General features: G+C 40.0%; 1 protein-coding gene across 1 annotated transcript in view; it reads right to left on the bottom strand.

The window, feature by feature from the left end:
• LOC114548254 (testican-2) overlaps window positions 1–23,190 on the bottom strand; it is a 38,063-nt gene that overhangs the window by 12,122 nt on the left and 2,751 nt on the right. Inside the window, exons 2-3 of the mRNA XM_028568094.1 lie at window positions 9,505–9,513; window positions 7,529–7,574 (exon numbers count right to left, since the gene is read on the bottom strand). Of these exons, the coding sequence (XP_028423895.1) occupies window positions 7,529–7,574; window positions 9,505–9,513 (55 nt within the window). The remainder of the gene's footprint in view (window positions 1–7,528; window positions 7,575–9,504; window positions 9,514–23,190) is intronic.

The following is a 23,190-nucleotide window of genomic DNA, read 5'->3' as shown; positions in this document are numbered from 1 at the left end:
TGAGAAAAATAAAGAGCTTCTGGCTGTTTTTTGAGAGCATATGTTCAACAGATTGATAGCAGCAACAACAACAAATACAGAGAAATGCAGCTATTTTATGTGCTGCATAATCAAATCAGTATATTTACACCTTTTTAAAATGGTCTTTCATCCTCTCCTTTCAACACAGTCGTATGCAATAAAAATCATGAAATGTGTAATGAAAAATATTCTAGCGGTGTACACAAATGAGTCCATTGATCTTATAGTCAGGAGTGCTGAAAACATGGAAGCCTAGCTGTCATTAGTGAGGCAGCCTGTCGTCAATAGCACTGCCTGCAGTCTCCAACGGCTGGGTGTGATTGCCAGAAAGCCTGACAGCACTGATTGAGCATCTCTTTCTCTCGGCTCGTCACATCTCACTTCCCACATGTCAACTTATCACTGGCTCTCACTGTCTCGCCTTTTTTCTCTCTCTCTCTCACACACACACACACACACACACACATACACACACACTACATCTTTGTCTGACACGTTCCCTTTCTTTATATCCTCTTCCCTCCCTCAACAGCATCTCCCTCTCTATCTTTGGAGAGTTGAACTCTTCAATGCCACCCTCTTTTCCACTGATAGACTGAGATGGAAATAGCACCAAGGCATGTCCTTCACCTTCCTCAGCCTGTGGTCAATGCTAACCGAAACTGGATGTCACACCGTCCCGGCCCATTTGCCGCCTTGCCGGAGAGGCCTCGGAAAACTCACAGGCTCAGATAAATTTAAGAGTGAGTGGTGAGTGGTGAGTGGTGAGTGGCGAGCGGCAGTCGGCGAGAGATATTTAAGCTGTGAAATCCTGAGTCAGCTTTAAGCAGCTGCTTTGTAGTCTACACGGTCAACAGACGAGGTGGCTGTCAGCCAGATTTACTGCAAATCAAGAGACTAGGTGATACTTTGATGCTACAGCCGGGAGGTACGGGGGAACAGTGGATGACAACGCTTACGGAATCCAAAAATGTGAAGCTGTGTGCCTGTGGTGTTTTTGTTCTACAGGACCAGGTATGATCCTGAGCTGGTGACTGGAGTTCACAAAGAGCCAAAGTCCTGCACCACTTCCTACATGGCTTGTGATTCACGAGACTTTGTTCCACAATGCATTTTTAATATGGAAGTTACGTGTTTGGTCCTGTTGGTTTGTTTGTTAGGACAGCAGGGTATCTCATAGCATCATTCAGACAAGGTTCTGAGTGACTTAGCCCCCATTTGTGTTCTTTGCAAACCTTACTTGGGAAAAATGTCATCATTTGATGGATTTTCGTTTTGTGTTTCCAACACCTTTGCAAAAAACAACAACTAAATAATTGTGACATTGCACAAAAATGTATTTCCCCAGTATTCACAGTTTGGTGGAATGAGTCTATTTTAACACCCTCGTTATATCGCCAAAATGCATACGTAATATCATGTTTATAACATGTATGTGCATTTTGATGCATATCTGGATACAGATGCAAATTAAATATTTGTTAATGTTTTGTAATTATTAATAATAACAAATAAAGAGGACTGTTTAGCTTTGGCGAAGGTATATCTTTTCAGTTTTTTGTTGTTACATACTAGGGATACTAGGGTTGTGTGCCCAAAATGACAAGCAAGTACAGTACAAAATTAGCAACAAAAAAATCTGTTCATCTTCACATATATATTAAGAAACCCTGTGTATGAGCAACTGATGTTCATAAAACAAGGGCTATGGAGCAGGACTTAACAGCTAACAGCTGTGTTAGAACAGAAATGAGATGGAAGCTCCTAAAAAGCTTGACCCATATCAGTGGCAACAACTAGTAAATAATCAATAAGAAAAGAAATCAGCATGAGAGATAGCACAGGGATTGTTTTTTGTCGTCTCTTAAGATTGAATTACAAATCCGTTCATCTAGAATCTCATAAAAAATGCAAGACATAGGCTCAGCAGAGAAGCTCAAAGACAAAGACAGCTGAATAAAACAAAAAGTCATTCAATATAAAATGTTTTGGGACCACTGACTTTTATTCACTTCATCTGTTCCAACAGGTATTCTGCTCTGTCATAGAATATCTAGACTATACCACCGCTATTTCTCTTTTGATTTTAGACATAAAACCTCCCCAAAATTCCCATCAAACTGTCACCATACATCTCATTTTGACTATTTATTTATAATAAAGAGAACAAAGACTTCAGTTCTCTTTAGTAAAACTCATCACTCAGGTTTTTCCTCAGGCTTTCTTCTGGTTTATCTTACAGAGATTGTCACAGTGTATTTTGTTGGTGGTTTCTATCAGAGTACAAGGTTTAACATTTCATTTTGATAACAACAGTTCCAGTCATGGACCATAAAGCATTATGGGGGCAGGGAACAAAACTGAATGTTTTTTTTTTTAGAGGTGTAATATAGCTTTAACTATTACCACTTTCTTCTATGCCATTTTATTATTGTAGACTGTGCAGTGAGTCGTGCGCTGTATATATGAGGAACCACTCGGGGGGCACACACACCAGTATCAAGGCTCTGCAATCTACTTTATGTGTAAGTTTAATAATAGAAAATGTGGATCTAAATCTGGATAAAATATACTCATTCAGTGACGAAACATTATATGCACATCTAATATCTGCCCAGGAATAGCATGGCTCTGCTTGATTTTTGGAGAATATCCTTTCTAGGAATATTATTATTTTGGATTATTTTCTAGCTATTTAAATTGCCGCAAATCCACCTGTAGATTAAATGTCATCAAGTTTTGCAGGATTGTTGATACTGTATGTGCATGTCATCTACGTGTGGTTTCAATTGCACTAAATCCAAGAGTTTTTGTGATTTATGTCCAAATGGCTATGTCTTCAAGAATTTGATGACCAACAGAAAAACTGGAATAGAAAAGGCCGAATAACTTTTTTTTCAGGCTAATATTTAGTGAAGAGTAGATGAAATTTGTGTAAGGGGTCGATGGTTTTGCAAAAATTTACAATAACTGAACAAAGCTGTAAACTTAACACTGATAAGTTATCAATTTTTAAATTGATATGGAAAGCACATCAACACGAAGCAACATTAGCAACTAGCAATTAGCATAAATGGAGTAGTGTTTCTGTCCACCTGGTGAATGCAAGTCTGATATTCACTCGCCTTTAGCTAGTTTTGGTATCCACTAGTCTGGATTAACGGAAGTACATTTCCAGGATAATTGCCATCTGGCACGTGAACCAAGTGCCGGATTTCCCTCACCTTCTCCTCATGTATGTTACAGTTCTCAAAGTCAACAAACTTTGAGCTAGCAAGCTACACGCTGAAAATGGCAAGTTTTGAAGAAAATTTTGATTTGTGCAACAAGGCAGGCCTGCTTGGTTCTTTCGGTGAATGACTGTAAAGATTTACAAAGAATATGTATAAAGCATTTACTATCTAACTGGGAAATTTTGGGACAGAGTGGGGATTGCTATGGACGAAGTACACACAGCAATACACTGGTAAGAGAGCAAATTACGTTTAACCATGTATCCAGCTAATTTAAATAGCTCAGGTTACTGTACTGTGTGAACAGTTAACTTCATTTAATATTGTATGTGGCGTTTTCTTTTGCGGCGTGCAAATGTTCCACCAAAACAAGTTCCTTCCTGAGACTATTTTGCAGAACCACCATTGCTGCATCCGAAGCTTAGCAGCGCACAAGATGATTGTGATTGGTGTAAAGAAATGCAAACAGAGTTTCTTTCACTCCACAGTCAGCGCTGTGGAGATAGGTATGGCAATGCAGGACTAGGTCTCCACCAACTCTTGAGGAAATATGGTTCTTTAAGCTGCTACATGCTCCACTATGTTCACCAGCTAGTCGCAACTGTGTCTGTTGGCTGTTTGGTGCTGAGCAGGCAGCGTACAGGAGTTTTTTTGTGGGATTGGCAATGGACAGTTGATTTTTAGAGCTTTCCTTTTTAGTAAAACAGTCAAGTTGTGGGCCAGAGAATCAAAAAAATGAGTTGAAAAACGATAAAACGCTCATTTGAGCTGAGGGGTGATAGTTCCCTGTTTGTCACAACGAGCGCCCCCTTTCACATTTACATTACAGTCATTTGGTCCCTTGTAAATATAAAAATGTTGATTATAGCAGCTTTGAATTAAACAGTGGTGTCTTTTACTGATACATTCATTTTAAGTAATCCAGGAATCGATAGAAATTTGCTTCTACGCCTCACAGTTCAGGGGGTTTTAGTCAAAATACAGAGAACTTTATAAAGAGCCATATGTTAGGGCTCTTGGATGTGCATCCACAACCTAAAAACTCATTTTAAAATATACTTGTTAATTGCTTTACTGTATGTTGCCACAGAAACACAGCTTGGTGTTTTAGATGTGCGGCTCTCTCATTGCTCCCATGTTCAGTGTTTTAAGATATCAAGTCTGCCTCCAAGTAACAGCTGAAGACCAAACACGTTCCTCACACAGTAATCTTCAACTCCTACATACTGAAAATGAAATCCAAACACAAGATTTAGTTTGCATTAAAGATCAAGTGTATTTTCCACCTTGCATGCTCTGCTGGTTTACATTGTGCTGCATTGACATTTCAGTTTAAGGCCTGGATTTTAAAGGCCATTATGGGTCTTAAATCTGCATGTAATCATGACAACAAAGGTGATGGGACTGCGCCTCTGTGCAATCTCTCTGAGATTATTATTATTATGGCGGCATCAAAAAACTAATATAACATGGCTGCTTTCTCATCCGCGATCAGCTTTTTCCCTCACCTGTCTGAGTTCTCCTCTATGCATGACAGCTTGCAGTTGGACAGGATCCTGCATCAAAGGCCTTCATCAATTTGTTTTGCATTTAAATTGTCAATGTGCATTTAATAGTACTTTAGTGGAACTGGAATAAAAAAGAAAAAGAAAAAGAAAATCCGCAGAAGACCTGCCAAGAAAAAGTAGCTCCCGTCTGAAACCGAAAAGATTTAGCTCTGATGAATACTAAAAGCATAAGAAAGTAAATTAGTTTAAACTGGATTTGCAATTACTGTCATCTTTGAAGACTTTTTTTATGTTCTTTGATTTAATTGGTGGTCGCTGTGTTAAAGCAGCCTGCAGCTTTTATGTAACTCCAATAGAGCTATGAAATTATTTCATTATAATTAGAGAGGATGCAACACCTCCAATTCTTTTTATATAACACATAATGTGTAAATAAATTTGTTGTTAAAGCTGTTGAATGGAAGCATAATCAAAGTCACAGTCAACATGTTTCTCAAGGTATAAGAGAAGTTTGATTTATCGGCTAAAATAAAAAATGTCAAAGACTAATATGCCAGCTCTTTTGCAAAATCAGAGCAGTAGGCACCTTATTGTTTTGAAATGGCCTTAAAACACTCTGCAGAGCCGAGCTGACGTCTCAATCAGCTCACTGGAGGTGTCTGAGGTCTCCTATTAGGTCTTTTGTTCTATCCAGAGCTTGCATGTACACCTTGTCGGCGTTTCTGCTGTCTTGTTAAATTTACAATGAAGAGGACCTTGATCAATTAACTCTGCAGAATTAGTCCCAGTGGGAGTTGGGACGGGGATGAAATCAATGGTATTCAAATGAGCATCGCCCACACTACAGCAAGCGAGGCGTTTTCTTGAGACTACATTAGTTATTCCCCCTGTTGTATGAACATGACTGGGATAACGTCTTCTGCTAATTCTTCTCACATCTTTCTCCTTTGAGGCAAGTCTTCGATGTCTTTCAAGTGAGGCAGTGTGGGTGTGGCGCTACACCCAACCTCCCACACTCACCTCGCAACAGGAACACACTGCTAACCCTAATGGCCTGCTTGATTGGCTACAACATGTATGAATAGTATCTTTTTAACCTGAGCTGTGAAATGATTCCTACTTCATTACCACCCCAGAACAGTAAGCATTTGACTAGCTTAATCTGCAGTTCATATAAAGTGTGATTGTTGTCGCTGAAACAAGCACATGTTCAGGTGAACTGCAGCCATATATTTAGGCTACCAGAAATGAAAAATTTGTAGGTTTTAAAATGTTTCAATTTTTTATTTTCTTTTGTTTCTTGGGAAATAATTAGGAAAATACCTCTTGTTTTTATACATGGGTTATAAGTCAAGTTTTTATTTATAGGCTACCTGTGTTTATGATTATCAAATATCACTGATTATTTCTCTTTAAGTCATATTGTGGAATAATACAACAAAATACTGCCTCCTCATTAGTTATTTTTTCTGAAAAAGGTGCTAATGAGTGTGGCGAGAGTGAATGGAAACAATAAAATTGCGGGCCACAATAGTAAAACAATGAGTTGAAAGACACTAAAATGCTCTGTAGAGTTTAGGGGAACTGAGAAGCTGTGTGATAATGATCTGTGGGTTTATCACTAGAAGCAATCTCCTTCACATAAAAGTCATGTGATCCAATGTCATATGCAAATATTATTCAATATTATTTCCTAGGACCTCAGGTAAACCAAGCAGCGTCGGTTACAGCGTCTTCTTGTGGCAGTTCGATGATCTCTGTAATCTCTGAGTTTGTAGCACAGCTGGGCTTCAAACCTCAGTTTGAGAAGACACAGCAGGCAGGTTTCACATCATCAGTGGTTCTGGCGAGCTATACACCTCCTACAACCAGTTTACAGCATATTGTCCCTGGAAAGACACACTGTTGAACATTTGGCTCAATACTAAGATTATTTTTTTTGCCATTTTAGGCCTTTATTATACGGCTGGATATGTGAAAGGGGAGAGAGAGAGGGGGAATGACATGCAGCAAAAGGCCGCAGTTGAGCTATCCAGGTGCCCCGATACTATGATTTTTTTTGACTCAATTTGGAAGATTATGAAACGTTTGCACTCTCTCAGTGTTTTTTTAATATCATTTTTAATTTCTGTTATATACCAAAAGAACATTTGACTGAAATAACCATATTCACAATTTTCACATGGTCGTTCTCCCTCCTCCACAGCTGACTTTCTAACGGTAAGATATTTATTTCCAACTTGAAACAGACCCAATGGAGGTAAAGAGAGCCTGGTGGGAGTTCCGAGTTGAGCCCTCAGCAACAAAGGCAATTATAGCAGGATTTTCAAACTAATGGATCCGTCTGAAGGCTCAGACTCTCCTTTCCTGATTCAAAACTGTGTTCTCACAAGCTCTGACACTCCAGACCAGTGCTCACCACACAGTGTATGACCTCAGCCAACTGCTGCAATTAAGAAAAGGCAGCACTTCGATAATGTGCGCCACACTATTTCATTATGTGGAGCAGATGTATAAAGGCGGACAGCACTTAGCATTGATTATGCTGGTAGAATCTGAAATTAAGCAGGTTTTTTTTCTTTGCAGCAGAACTGGCTGTAAGTCAAGCCATTTAAATATTAAAAGTCTTGCAAACTGTCTCTGCATATAGAACAGTAGCATACACTCAGGCTGTAAGTGGAAAACACACGTAACTTGAAATGAAACCACACAGCGATCCTGACGTGTCCATAAAAATCTTTTCTAATCAGATAAAATCAGACTTACTTTCATCAGAGCCCATGTTCTCTTCCATGTTTTTGATGTAGTCATCCTGGAAAGAAAATATATTTGCATTAATGGATTAAATAATTCATGTTAAGCAACACAATGGAGGAAAGATGCTCTTGAACCCATGCGTAATGAGAATTCAGAAGAGCATAAATAATGGAGGAAGCTAACACAAATGTTGCTAAACACCATGAATGACAGTTTCAATGTGAGTATGATTTTAGCAATTCAAATATATTCAGCTCTTATGTTGAATAGATGGGTTTTAAAAAGTTAATTATCATATTGTAAAACCTTCAGGATTTATCTTTATTTCGATCTTTAAGTTAAAATAAATACTTAAACTAGAAACAGAAGTGTAACCAAGTGCTTACACAGCCACAAAATAATGACTCAATGTCAAAAAAAGATTATATTTACAACTCGCGCATGTCATTCATGGCTATCGCTGTAAAACGTTGTGCTTTTGCTGATGACATTCATTTATACTTTCCAAAAATTTTTAAAATTCCATTAAGTGGTGTCAGGATAATAACATACATGTCCAGTCAAATTCTCTTTGATCAACTAAACATTTATTTTTTTACTTACTTGTATCTGTTTTTGATATATGTTGCAGTTCTACGTTTTCCCTTTATGCTGCTGTGTCCTTTATTTGCTCAGTTTATTGTGCTGCTGACACCTAATTTCCCCTCATGGGGATAAATAAAGGCTTCTCTTATCTTTCTTTCAGATTAATGTTTTGAACAACACACTAAAAAGTAGTAGTCTTGTTCTGTCCAGTTTTAACCTTTAAGTGCACTGCTAGGTGTGATGCACAGTTACATTTCAGAATGGTTTTCATATGAGCCATTGAGCAGCCTCCTGGCTGTTCCTCACCCTGAGGAGATCAGGCTAGCTGACTTATGTCTTCTTTATTACAAATGACTAAAAAAGACATCTGTATCCCAAGGGGATGAATAAGGTATCTATCCGTCTGTCTTTCTTTAAATATCCTTGTAGTGTCCAAAGTTTAGTTTTTTCTTAGTTTTTTATTTATCCATTTAAGCATTACATTTATTTGATTGTTGACAGTATATTAATATTGTAATATACTGTTACTGTCAAAAGTTTGGAGTTTGGAGATTTTTAGATAAACTCAAGTATTATACCCAAGTATTATAATTATTGTAGTTGTTGTTGTTGTTGTTGTTGTTGTTGTTGTTGTTGTTGTAGATGTAGCCTCTAACATTAAGTAAACTGCACATAGCAAGACTTAAATATATCTCATAAAAAGACTTGGACTATCTTACCTCCTGTACTGTTGCAGAGGGAATATTTTACTAAGTAAGTTTTTTAGCTTGTGTTGTGCTGGAACAATAATACAAATTCAGCGTCCCCCTGCTGTATCCATTCTGACCCATTTCTCTCTGTGTCAGGACAGAGAGGATCAACTATAAAGCGGTTACTACTCGGCACAAGGCCCAGAGAGGACCCTGAGGATCAGGTCTGTTCAGTTTAGCTCGGTCTTATTCTGCTCGGGGGACACCAAGCCTGAGCTCTCAAGTCAAGCTGAACAAGTATAGCCGAAGGCAATGTGCAAATACTGTTCACAGGGTGAGGAGTAAAGGGGATAGTTTTTGTATTTTTATTAGCGTGAATTGATCGCTGTGAGTCTAAAAAGAAAAATGCATTTTCATTGATGAACCATATTCATTTAGTTTTTATGTACTTCAACTTATTTTCTAGAAAGCTTATTGTTTGCGTTTGATGTTATTTATGTTTTACGTGTAATTGTTTTTAATGTCCTTTGTCTTTATATTACAATGCTTTTCACCTTTGAGTTGTAGTCATATACACTTCTCTAGACAATGACATATTATATGTATTTTGATGCTTTAGCCAAAATGAGCTCTTAGTCAAAAAGCAGGTAACACCTTACAGTACAGCCAAAAAGAGACGTCAAAAGGGAGATAGACAAAAGAGACACTAACCTCAACTTCCTGTGGCAATGACAAGAGTCAGTGGGGGAGAAAGAAAGAGAGAGCCATTGTTAGAGATAAAAACAAAACACTTCACAGTTTTCATTTAGCTTCCATTCAGCGTGCAAACAGTGGGTTGGTTTATGACAGTTATGGCAGCAGTTAAACTGTCAGCCCCTAATGCACGCTGATTGCAAATACATGCCTTAGTCTCGCTCCTCTCGGGGGACAGCATAAGACATTCACAGCGGATTATGAGCGCCTATTAACAAGGATGATCCACTGCGACTTCTATGATCTGGCAGTGGTACCAAACGCTAAGGGCTCATTCTGTGGCTGTGTTTACAAGCAATTGCCAAACTCCAGCCTCCTGCCAGCTCAGACATTTGTGGATAAGCCTTGACATACAGCATCGGCCTTGGAAAAAATACAGGAAATTTTTTGTCATTCTTCAAAGTCAACAGGTAGATGTGATTTAGATGTTTTTTTATGGTTGCAGCAGACACAGAGTGCATTTACTAAGCGTACCATTGACAACACAGACAGATATAGCTCCTGTAAAGTATAACCTTGAGTTAACAGGGGAGTGACTGCTTTCCTTTCATTCCATTTCACCGTCTTGGCTTCGGTCCGAGGGCATTACACATCAATACCCACCGCAGCCTCCCTGTGTGTTTCATCATTCAATGCTTCGGTGTGTTTGAAAGAAATATAGCACTGCATGGTTTATTTCAGCAACTCAACCCAGTAAATAAACCTAATTCTTACACACACACACACACACACACACACACACACACACACACACACACACACACACACACACACACACACACACACACACACACACACACACACACACACACACACACACACACACACACACACACACACACACAGCCATAGCTGTCTACTTAATAAATCACTATGATCAATTTACAGGCCTCACAAGGACAAGCCAAAAAGCCAGCGAATGGCTTTAAAAGGCTAAAGCAAGAATTCATCACCGAGCCGCAGCAAGACTCAAGATTTCACAACGGAGAATGTTTCTTAGAGGTAAATATTTTCTGTGTAACAGTGAAAATGTCCAGGTGCCACATATACGAGAGGCAATATCACTGTTTATCTTCAAAATCTGCTGGATTTCTGTGACAGGAGAAGAAGAAAAAGAAACTTGTAATATGTCATATGAAATGTAAACACCTTCCCAGCAAAATCAAATGACTTCTTCTTTTTGGGATCTGCATCTTTTTACATAGCACTTTAAAGGTTAAAGCTGTAACAGTGAACATGGTGACACCGCAGTATAAAGAAAGCCAAAATAATTGCTAAGCCATTAAATCAGCTGCAGAATCGGCTTCTGCAAATACTGAAAAAAATGTTTTAAAAAAGAAATCCCACAAAACGACAGCCCTCATTATCAAAGATACCACTATAGCATGTCACGTGTCAGATGCAACGATTACTTTTTTAATTATTCGCAGTACTTCTGCAATTACCCAGCTCACAGAGCTGCAAGGGGCCGGTGGGAGTCCTACTGAATGTCCTAAAGGCTGGAGTGCTTATCTTCTCCCAGCAGCAGTGTGACAGCAAGGACACCAGGCTGAGGCTGCATTTAGTCCTTCACCAAGGTTGAGAGCTAATGCCGTCTCACTGAATCCCAGCTAGGCTGCTGCTATACCGTTCACAGTGAGCCCAGACAAGAGGGAGGGACGAGGGGAAAGATCAAGGAGCAAGGGGGTATGATATTCATGGTGGAGGTCCCCTGAGTTATGTGATTAATATCACACACACCACCTCTTCTGCCATTTGTCAACAAGGCTATATGGCAGCCGGTGTAAAACAGAGCAGGGAGGCTAATGGAGCTTGACTATCCAGATGCTGCGACTGCTCCTCCATGACTGCTCGCTGGAATTAGGCTGACAGCATTTGGCTCCAAGCCTGACTGCGCTCTTCCGAGTTAACGTCTATCTCACCTCGACCGAGCTCCGTCTGCTGGTGACACAAATACCACCGATAACCCTGAACCACCCGACCCCAACGTCACCCACTGCAACACACATGCACACACACCCATCCTTAGCACTGACACCAACATGTTCACATCCCAGCTCTGCATGACAGCCACAGGGGAAATACTCTTAAACCATTTAACTTCATGTCTGTGTCGTGTTGTGCAAGGGAATTGCTCTGCTGTAGGTGTATGTGAGCTGGAGAGTGATGCTCCATCTAAATACTCAGTATTGTTGTGATACTAGCAAAAACACTAGATCGGATAGCAGAAACAAAAATTTAAAACACAAAAATCTAAAATCAGGGATGTCAATGTGGCCTAGTCAGTGACAAAACCCTGGATTACACTAGACTGCAACGTTTAAAAAACAATTACGCCTTCTATAATCTCTGTATGGCTAAGGTTAGGAAAAGATTCCGGTTATGGAAAATAAATCATAGTTAAGGTATGGTCAGGGTTAGGCAACTAAAACACTTGGTCAAGGTGAAAAATACAAGCATTAATTAAAAGTATGTGATGGGTGCAAGCATGTCTGGTTACACATTCATCCAACAGCCTAACCTTATCTACCTCACTCCCTGCGTAGGCACTGAACGTTGCACTAGACGTAAGTTGGGATGCGAGGAATCATCTAATATAGACACAATTCCTTCAGATACTGAGCTGGGTGTAAGATGTGCATCACAGCAGCTGTAACTGAACGTGTGCATCCTGTTTATGGAGACATCCTGATGATGTTATTACTTATTCATGACAGAAAAACTGCACACAATATAGAATTTTTCAATATTTATGGGCGACCAAGTCGAGTCTCCTCTGCAGCAAGCAAGTCTTAAGTCGAGTCACAAGTCGTCATTTTTGCGACTTGAGTCTGTCTTGAGGCCAAGTCTAAGCCAAAGACTGACATTTCCTCTCTGAATAGATGGTTAGAAGAACCAAGAAACAATTCCTTGGAAAATGCTGATGTTTGGAGCTCGAACATGAGTGTAATATCTTGGCGCTCCAATCTAACGAGCTCTGAGACATTTAAATTATGTTATGAACCTCCACTTACTGGATTTAAGTATCTTAAACATGTGCGTCACGTTTTTAGATACTTAGTTACAGCAAATATGTGATTATGGCTGATAAACATCTTAGTAGAAGAAAACAAATGAGTATCAGCAGACACTGTTGTGTAACTGGTATCTGGAAAAGTGGTGTTGAGCCATCTGTAATGTTTACACATGTTTATCCACTGCTTAAGTGCTAGAGGTCAACTACGCCCTCCATGCTTGATGCAGAATGCAAAGTAAGTAGTAATCTAACAATGGAGGGAGTATACATCTCCAAAGTAAACAAAAATAAAACAAGCAAAGATATCAAACATGCACACCCTCCCTTCAGCTTGCCGGAGAAATGCTCACAGAGAAAAAGAAATGTCACAGCGAGAATCTGCATCTCCTCGCCCTGCTGCAATGATCCATTACGTGCGTGTGAGCCCGTTCGCTCCATCACTGCAGCTCATCTGTCCCTGTAATGTGACAGGACCTGTACACTCTGGGTTTCTAGAGGACACTTAAACACACACACACACACACACACACACACAAACACGCACACATAACGATCAGTCATCTCATCTACAGCTGATATGATGATAATCTAATTCAAAGATATCATATTTTTTGTGGTTTGATCCATGGATCCTCCAACTAGAGGATGGATACCCGAACCGAGCCCGCCGGGCGGGTTCAGACAGATATTTAGAAATGATGTTCGGGTTTGGGTCGGGCTCGGTAACATCAGCGCGATAAGGCATTGAACATTTTCAATTAATAAAATTAAAAGCTTATTATGTAGGTGCCTGTGTTAACGTGTGCATGTTGCCCCATGTGCGCTGATGCGCTCATCTGTTGACATTTCCGAATGCCTTCCTACAGCTGCTTAATGAAAGCGGGCTTTCTACACAAACAAACGTACATGTGTTACTATGAGAAAAAAAATGAGATTTTAACTGTGTTGGGCTCGGGCATAAATATCTTAATGCCTGTCAGGCTTGGGCCGGGTTCGGTTACTGCTCTGTCGGACGCGGGCTGGGCTTGGACAGAAAAATGCGACCCAATCCGCACTCTAATTCAAACAGCCTCTTATCCTGCCTTAAAGGAAAAGTTCGACATTTCAGGAAATACGTTTTCGTTGAGTTTGTACGGTAAATATAAAGCCACAGGCAGCAGCTGGTTAGCTTAGCACAAAGACTCGAAACAGCTAGCCTAGCTCTATCCAAATGCAAATTGCAGTGTTTACACTTTGGTTTTTGTACAGAATAAACAAACAATTTATAATATGTTCATTAGTGAACTTTAGAGGTGCTGGTGGATTTTGTGACCTTTGCTGGCTGCTGGCTTTAGCTTCATGTATTGTCTAAAAACCATGGCTGTCACCAGCCAATCAGCATGTATAACCATATTTATTTTGACCTTGATTTGGATCTAGCGGCAGATTTCTAAACAGTCTCAAAAGCAGCAAAGTGTTGGTACCATCTTAAAAAACCCAGATTGCTGAACTCTACCTCACATTCACATTTCAAAAAGTTTTAGTTTGGAAGCTTCTCTTTAAAGATGAAACCAGTCTCTCAGAGCAATAACATGCATGTTTCATCCCCCGCAATATTCCTTTTTGATATTCCGAGGACAATATTTGCAGTGAAGACATCACTTAAGCAGCAGGATATGAGTTAGAGGTTAAATGATGATCCGGACATTTTGCATTTCCTCCAGTTGTCATTTATCTAGCTTCATGAAGTAATTTACTCTGGCAGTGACTGGATAAACACAGGCTGATGGATGGACTGGTGATCCGGGTCATGTCTGTAATGAACGGAGACCTGCGAGAGGCTTTCCTCAGCTGATTGCTCCGCTTGGGGCCCGGGCTGTGTCATCCTATCAGATCACTGAGGTGTGTCTGCCTCTCTAACTGGCAGGACATTGTCAGCTCATCATTCCCCCGGCCGGTCATTTGCACAGTAATGTGCTTTGCCTGATTAATGTTGCTGAATTAGCTACATCTCCCTGCCTACTATAAATCGCTGCTAAAGGGCACACAGGCAGAGGCTGTCTTGAATCTACATTCCACCCTCCGTGTCTCTGTAGTTACCAGGGAGCAGTGGGAGTGCATCTCGCCTTTGCCATGTCATTATAGCGCCCCGATTCAGCATGCTGGGGCCTGAGTGGCGGAGGTAATGTCTCACTCTGTTTGTACCCCGCCGTCTTTGAAAACGGCGGAGAAATGGGAGAGACACTAATGGTGCAGACCCACCACAGATTGAACCACTTACAAATACATTAGAGTGTTCCAAAATTACGCTGTGTGTCTTTCAGCCTGAACCCACTGGCTTGAGATTGGCAAAAAATTTAGTTCTCAGTTGAATGTGAGCCATAAATCAAAGACATAGTTTCACATTGATTCCACATACTAACACATGTGGTTCCTGCACATGTAACTTCTCGGTTTACTCTTATTGAACTGCGACAGGTCTGAGATATCTACACCATATTTGCTCTGACAGACGATTACATGATACATTTTTGTATCACAGACTGTTTAAGGTGATTACATGCTGTGTATATGACAGAAGCATGAGATTTTTCATCTCACTTTAATGAAAATAAGAAACCCATGGAGAAAAATTGGGGGTGTCTCGATTGCAACAAAATACTGGAGCATTATGGGATTAAGTCGCAGCCCAGCAGCACAGCAGCACAGAGCTGGATCAAATTGATCATCCGAGCAGGAGTGCTCGGGGGCCTGCCTGGCGAAGGACACATGTTGTTTCACAAGGTAAGACGCCTGCCTGCAATGCAGTACAGTACGGAGCACATTCTGCAGCCATCTCTGCACACTGAAGGGCACGTCTCTCTGCCCGAGCCACAAAGTAGCCAACTGTCAAGCGTGCATCCATCTGAAACATTTGCACTGCGCTTAAATGCAGAAATTATTAGGCTGACTGGTGGGTTTGGCTCTTGCTTAAAAATGCAGATGATTTAAACAACTGGCAATGGCGCTTTTTTTTTTTAATCAAGTCACAAGCTGGTTTAGGTATGTTTATCATAAGAGTCTCTTTTCAACCTGAAACAAATCTGAAAACATTAAAACCTCAGAATGAGAGGCTTCTTTTCTGAGCTGCTGCCTTCGGCTAATAAGACCACATTTCAAGAAGTTGCATCACAGAAATAAACCTTTTCCATTCTCAGGAGGCCATTAGCTGTGGTCTCCAAATCACTGATGAAGTGACACATCAAACAGTGGCCGGCTGGGATCGCTTTTCTGTAGCAAACTCCACATGCACAGTTGTATCAAGGCATTGCATGCTCTGAGAGATGCAGTAATTGGAGAGGAGGAGGATGGCGCGGATGCAGAAAAATGGATTCTGTTGAACCCCACTGCTGAGCCAAGCAGAACCCTTGAACAGCTGAGTCTCTACAGCATCTTATTGCTCCCTACCCCCCATTTGCAAAACAAAGAAGCAGAAAGAGAGAAGGCGAGCCTTCAGGTTGAGCTCCACACAGATGCCCCAGGGAGCTCGCAGCTTATGCAGGGCCGTCTTTACTGTGCTGAGCCATGCTGCTTCTGCATACAATATTAGCTGAAAAACCCATATTAAGACAAGCTGAAGCATGTGGCTCCGCAGAAACAAAAATACCTGATAACACTGTGTTATTTTCACTTTTTAGTAGCTAGACTCATCAGTATTGATCTGCAAAAACAAAAAGTTATCAGCATACATTAATACATGAATGACCTTAAATCTTGTTTGGTGTTGGAATACTTATCTAATGCCGGAAACTTAAATCAATATTGAATGTAGTGGAGGCTTTGAAAACAAATTCCACTCCAATAGACTAAAAAGCTGACTTTGTTTCCTTTGAGATAAACAAGCCTTGCAGGTTTTACTACTTAAAATATAAGCTAGCTTCATGAATTGGTTATCACTGAGTTGTGATTGATTTGGAAAATAAATAAACAGACATTTCAAGAACAGATTCTAGTCTACTTCTTTTTATAAATCTTAATTTGAATCAATGGTATGTAAAAACAGCAAGAAAGAACAAGCCAAACAAAGTATTGTGACAGTGATTTCACACTTTTTAGCATTTTACTGTCATTGTTTATACCTGTTTTTTGTATGTCATCTATTGGATATTGTAAAATATTTTTGTATCTAATTTTGTATCTTGACTTGTTAATTTCCTTTTCATTATTATTTTTTATCAGTAGTCGACGCACACTATTCTTTCATCTGGACAAATGCATAATTTTCAAAGTTTTCAATGTGTTCCTGTCACTAGTTGAAAATATACCACTTTAAAGGTTGTTATTTCTGAAACCAACTTCCACAGCTGTGTCGATCTCATCCACGCTTGAGGAAAAAAAATGTTCTGCAATTTTTTGTGGATGTAGCAATGTGGCTAGCTAGCATGATATGCAGCATGATAGCATCTGCATGCTTAATCCCGTCTACAAAGCTCTGATTGGTCAGTTGTTAGTGTCAGTAGGTTTAAAATATACTTTAAACCACTGAACAAATCAAAGATGTGAATGGCGATTCAAAGGTCTGGAAGAAAACCCAAAATACACTGTTCTTCTGCTGTAAAATCCTCACTACGGCACCAAATGTGGATTAATCTGCCACTGAAAATAGTCCCCAAGAAATGCTGTGTTCACACCTGTCCATTTGCTATAAACTATTACCGAGCCTTCTTTAAAAGATAAGACTATAAATGTGTAACTTGTTTTTAAAGATGCATATCTTCAGTAGAAACTAATAAGTTTGGGGCTGAGTGCCCCGGACAGTAGGAAGGTTGGCATTAAGATCTGTGTAAAGATTTTTGTTGTACTGAGCAGCTTTGTATCCAATTGAGCATGCTGTAGTGCACTGTCAGCATGTGTGTTCAGCAAATCTCCCAAAATTCTGATTACAATATCATTTTACCACCATCTATCTGTGCCTGCAATAATTACTGTGTTTGCTGTTTGAATTAATTAGACTCCAATGAGAAGTCCACTAGAGCTGCAGAGCTCTTTTACAACTATCAGATGCATGAGTTTAGAGACCAGCAGCATGGTTTAGAGAAGATAATGATGATAACCATCCCAGTTGAAATGCTGCAGGGATCTGCATGAGACAGCTCACAGGGGTAGCTAAGTTAAATATGCTAGCTGGCTGATTACATTTAATTCCCTCTCTCTGCCATGGCAATAAGAACAAATTGGGTTGTTGTGGCTGCTGATAATGCTTATCTCCCGCAGTGGCAGCGGAATATTACAGTACAACAGGGAGCCTCATTGAGATGTCACATTATGGCTTTAGGAAGGACTACATCACGCATAAATGAGATTCTGTCGAGAAAAAAGCTATTAGTGCTTTAGCTCTGCGCCCTATGCCTGCTATACGATTTGCTTGATTAAGGTCATTTCAATATGACTTTGGAGAGTGTATCCATTACCCTGCCAACTCAACAAATTAACAGTCTCTGTCTCTCTCCCACGCTCACATGCAAACAAATATATCCACCACATGCCACACATACTAAATACAGCTTGAACATAGACCGGATCACGGTCCCTTCCAAGCCTGACACCTCCCTCTTGCTGTCAGTTAATACAGTGAGGAGGTTCAGCTCTCGCTGCTCCTTCACACACAGCTCTGGGACAGTCAAGCCAAAGACAAACAAGCGCCCGTCTTGTCCAACATTAAAATCAAACAAGACAGTAGACAAGACAGTAAAAGAGGCTGATTCTCCCCAGGCAAGAGCATGTCCTCAAAGTTTTTGAAGCTGCCTGGCCTAATAGTGCGTTCCATTTGTACTCGGAACTCGGATTTTCCGAGGTCAAAGTCGGAAACCTTCCCCCTGACTTCGGATTTCTGAGCTCGGAACTCGGGCAACCACCAAGTACACTGAGCTACAATCCAACATGGCTGCTCCGTGCATCAACAGTTGTGAAAGCTGTAGTAACATACATTTATAAGCCCTTCTGTAGTATTTGTGTCTCGCTAAATGTGGACATGTTGTTACGCTGTTTCTATGCACAAAAACAGCGTAATGCGTTGTTATAAACTGGCATTGCTAACAATGGCTAACCTGGCAATGAAAACAATGAAAATCCAACTTGTAAATGGAATGCATTCAACTTGGGTGTGACGTCATTCCCAGCTTGGGCTTCCGAGTTCTGAGTTAAATGGAACGCACTATAATTGTACAGTACTTGCCCTGCTGTTTTAACAGTGAGTGATTTGTAGCCTAAAGCAAATAATTTATCAATGCCAGGTTGAACCTGAGCACCTTGCATTATTACACCTATTGTTACTGAACATAAGCGATATGGCTGTGTTTGCTCAGACAATGTCTTTAGTGCAGCTCGGTCCCAGACAACTTATATTGGTGGCCCCAAACACACATCTATCAAAAACATAAAAACGCCTGAGGCAGACCTGAATATATTCAGGGCAGCACTTTTATGCAGCCTAAATATATTTCCACCTGGCTAATACATGCACAGTTATGTTTGCAGGGTTTGTTTTCGTCAGGTTTAATAATTTCCACTCAAATAACAGAGTGATTTCAGCTGGTGAAGCTTGTTTACCCAGTGAAGGGTAAACTGAGGTTTCCGCCTCGTGTCTGTGAGCGATAACAAAGGTCATAGCAGATAAACAGATAGGGATGTCATTGTGAAGGGGCAGATGAATTTCCAGGTGACATTAAATACAGGTGGGTTTCTTATCATTTTTGTCTTTATCATTTTATTTAAAAAAAAAAAGTGAAATACAGTATATTTCTAAGAAGAGCCTCAGCCAATTTTAGTGAATCTAAATCTTACAAAGAATGCAAAGAAGGGTCTATTATCTCATCAAAAACTTAAAATGATCTGAATAGCATACAGAGCCTTTTCAGACTGGAGCCTGTTACCAGATCACATCACATATTTTACAAATGTAAAACATAATGTCTTTCATTATGAACATTCAACTTTGTTATTATCTTTTTGGGCCCTTTCCTTTCATTTTTTTTCTGCGTTTTATAGTCCTCTTTCTGTTTTTTAGCCAGTCTAGCAGCAGTGTGATTCAAGGGTTGGTCGTTTTGGTCCAGACTGAAATATCTCAACATCTATTTGATGGATTGCTGTGAAATTTGGTACAGACATTCATTTTGTCCAGAGGGTGAAGTCTGATAACTTTGATGATTCCCTGACTTTTCCTCTAGCGGCACCATGTCTAGTAATAATTAGCAATTCTTAATGTTAAGATTTTTTGTTTATTGTGTAATTGTGTATTCATGGACCCCAAAAAGCCTAGCAACCACGTTAAAAGACACAAAAGGCGATCCAGTAAGCTATAAAAACCAAACGCTGTATCAGTTCTTAATTATCGACACTTTATAATCGATGATATAGTTCTGTGTTTGCTAAAAAGCTGGCTCATTGATTGAGTATTGGGTGTGCCATCATTACAGCCATGAATGAAGAAAGACACAGAAGCAGTGTGGTAGCATTTATCACTCTGGCTGCAGCAAGGCATAAAGGAGCTTCACCAGTACAGAGACAACTCTCAGACAGATGCCACTATAAATAATGCATGAACAATAGAGCCAGAAGAAGAACCTTGGAACAGCTAATTATTCAGTCCGACATTTTAGCAACTCACATTGAAGTTAACGGCTAGAAAAATGATAGAATTCAGGCCGCCAATGCCGGTGGTGTAGTAGGTGCAGCTATGCTCTATTTTAAACACATTAATCTATGTGTACTGTCCTATCACAGCAAGTAGCTTCCTTGTGCTCAGCCATAGAAAAAGAAAAGGGATTTTGTGTATTTGGACAAGCTGTGTGCTGTGGAACATTCCTATGAAAAAGCTTTCCTGAGCTTCTCTCAGTGTTTCTTTCGCATTTTTGCAAAGCATGAACTGCTTTCCTGCGAGCAGAGCTTTTCCACAGGAGCAACAACACAAAACATCCTCTGCACTCAATTAGGAATCTCCCACGCTTGTGTTGGGAAGCCAACAGGATCTCCTTTCTTCCATTTCTACTGTGAATCGTATCTGTGCAGTCCAAACACTTGCAGCAACTACCCCCCCCCCCCTCCACAACATTCACCTTCAGTAAAAGACATGCATGGTAATGAAATGAGGACAAGAAAGCGTCTCTTTCCACCACTTCTGCCATTTTGATCTCATTAGTGTGCAACGAGCAGATTTCCACAGATAGTTGACTTGATAGGCTGATCTTCAGAGGAAATACAGATAACTATTAGCCAATTTAACTGTTATGGTTTCTCTCGTCTTTATTTTCAACCCCTGCATTGCTATTCACTTTTAATTGAAAAAAGCCTCATTATCATATTTTCTACAATTGCATACTGTCTTCGTGCTCTAATTAGCTTTTTTTTTCATATCCGCAATTACACTGGCTGTTAGTGCAGGAGCATAAATCCTGTGGGAGGCTAATAAATGGTTGAGCTTGATGACAGGAGCAGAAAAACCCACAGCTGGCAGCGTGTCTTTGAGCTACGTAACGGAGCTCAGTGTCACTTAGGACGCAACCGAATCATGTTCCGCAGAAAAACAGAGTGAACCCATGCATGGTCTTTCATTTTTCTAAGAGCTCTCACAGAGGAGCTGTGTTGATGTAGGATCAGTGACCGAGCCATCGCCATCATCGCCACCATCACCATCATCTCAGTCACAGCAGCACGGATAAATAATGACTCTGAACCATAGTTGGGTGAAGCATCAGGTTGCCTGTTAGAGCTCAATTAGTTCTTCCAACCTGCTTGCTGTCCTGTATATGTTTAAATATATGTTTAAATGATAACTCAATCAACAGAATATTAATAGTTAAGAATTTCAATAGTTAGCTTAGGATTTGCTGCTATTTTTAGACTATTTTTGGACAAAACATGCAATCTAAAGGTGTCATCTTAGTGTCTAGGATATGTTTATCATTATTATTTGACATTATATAATTGAAACAAGACTAATAGTACTTATGCACAACAGTGCTATTAGCTAAATGCTAACGTCAGCATGCTAACATGCTTACAACGGCAAATGTCTTGCCAACTTGGATGGATTGCGATGAAACCTGGTACAGACATTCATGTCCCCAAAAGAATTTCAATAACTTTTGATGATCCCTTAAGATATTTTTCTGGTGCTATCATCAGGTTAAAAAAATAAAATAAATTGTCGAATACTTTAGTTTATGACCAAATACCTGCAAAACTAAGGACTTTCCCATCAGCCTCAGCTGTACTTTGTGTCAAGTGCTAATTAGTTAATCTTGGCATGCTAACACACTAAACTAAGATGATGAACATAGTCATAGATATATACACATCTATGGAACATAGTAAACATTATACCTGCTATCAGGTATCACATCAGCATGTTAGCATTGTCCCTGTGAGCATGCTGACGTTAGCATTTAGTTGAAAGCAGTAATCTCTAAGTAAAGCTTCACAGAGCTGACAGCATGGCTGTAGACCTGTTTATTATTTTTTGACATTTTTATTATAACAATCACTAGACTAATCGATATTGAAAATAATTCTCAGCTGCGGTCCACAAGCTTATAGGCCTACATGTAAAGTGAATACAATATTGCAGTTATTTTCTCTTTCTTCATATTCCTTCATAAATACTGAGGTAGATTAAGGCACACTGAGAGACTTGGGTAAAATGTAAGGAACCATTCACTGTAATCAAATTTTGTATTAATCAAATTCATTTGCACACACCAATTGGCTAACGATGACTCATATTTTTTACTCGCTCTGAGATAATCTTAACAGCTAAAAGAGCTGAGGAACCATTTACCTGAGAAAGATGTAGCAGTTTTTCCTCATTAAAAATGTAGCAAGCAGTAGAGCAGGTGCAAACCTTAAACAGCTCTCTGTGGATGGCTTAAAGGCTGCACAGCTCCTTAATAAGTCCCCTCTTTGCATTGCTCAGAGAGATGGCCGTGAATGAACAGCCCGGTATTGTTCACGAGTTCCCGCTGAGCAGATCCACCCAACGCACCAGAATGCAAAGGGGAACTTGTGTTGGGAAAGGAAAAAAAAATACATCAAGCAGTCAAATAAGTATTTTAACTGATGACCTTATTCAGGAAAATGCAATCAGCTAATTGCAGCCGAGCTGAATTTGTGGACATTTGTAACCTTTTGGCCTGCTTTGTGTGGGTGAATTCTGTGCAAACTTGAATGCGGGGGAATCTACATTGAGAAAGGGAAAAGAAAAGGGAAATACAAGAAGTCCAGAGTGCAGACTACATATCGGACGTACATATGACTAAAAACACGCACACGCGCGCGCGCACACACACACACACACACACACACACACACACACACACACACACACACACACACACACACACACACACACACACACACACACACACACACACACACACACACATACACAGTGGACATAAAAGGTATCCATCCCCCCCCCAACTGTGATTTTTTCATCTTCTAGGGTTTAGCAAATGTGAATCACAGCACATTAATTAAACTTTAATGAAACAGATTTGTTTTTACTTTGACATTTAAGAGACGTTCTCTAATGATCAGCTGCAGAGAAGACTAATTAATCCACTGACATCCAAAGTTGTAAACCAAGAAAAAGTCAGAGGGGTGAATACCTTTTA

Source organism: Perca flavescens, chromosome 21 (assembly GCF_004354835.1).
Source record: "Perca flavescens isolate YP-PL-M2 chromosome 21, PFLA_1.0, whole genome shotgun sequence".
NCBI classification, from domain to species: domain Eukaryota; kingdom Metazoa; phylum Chordata; class Actinopteri; order Perciformes; family Percidae; genus Perca; species Perca flavescens.
The sequence above is the reverse complement of the archived record's forward strand: the minus strand, read 5'-3'. Positions and strand labels throughout refer to the sequence as shown.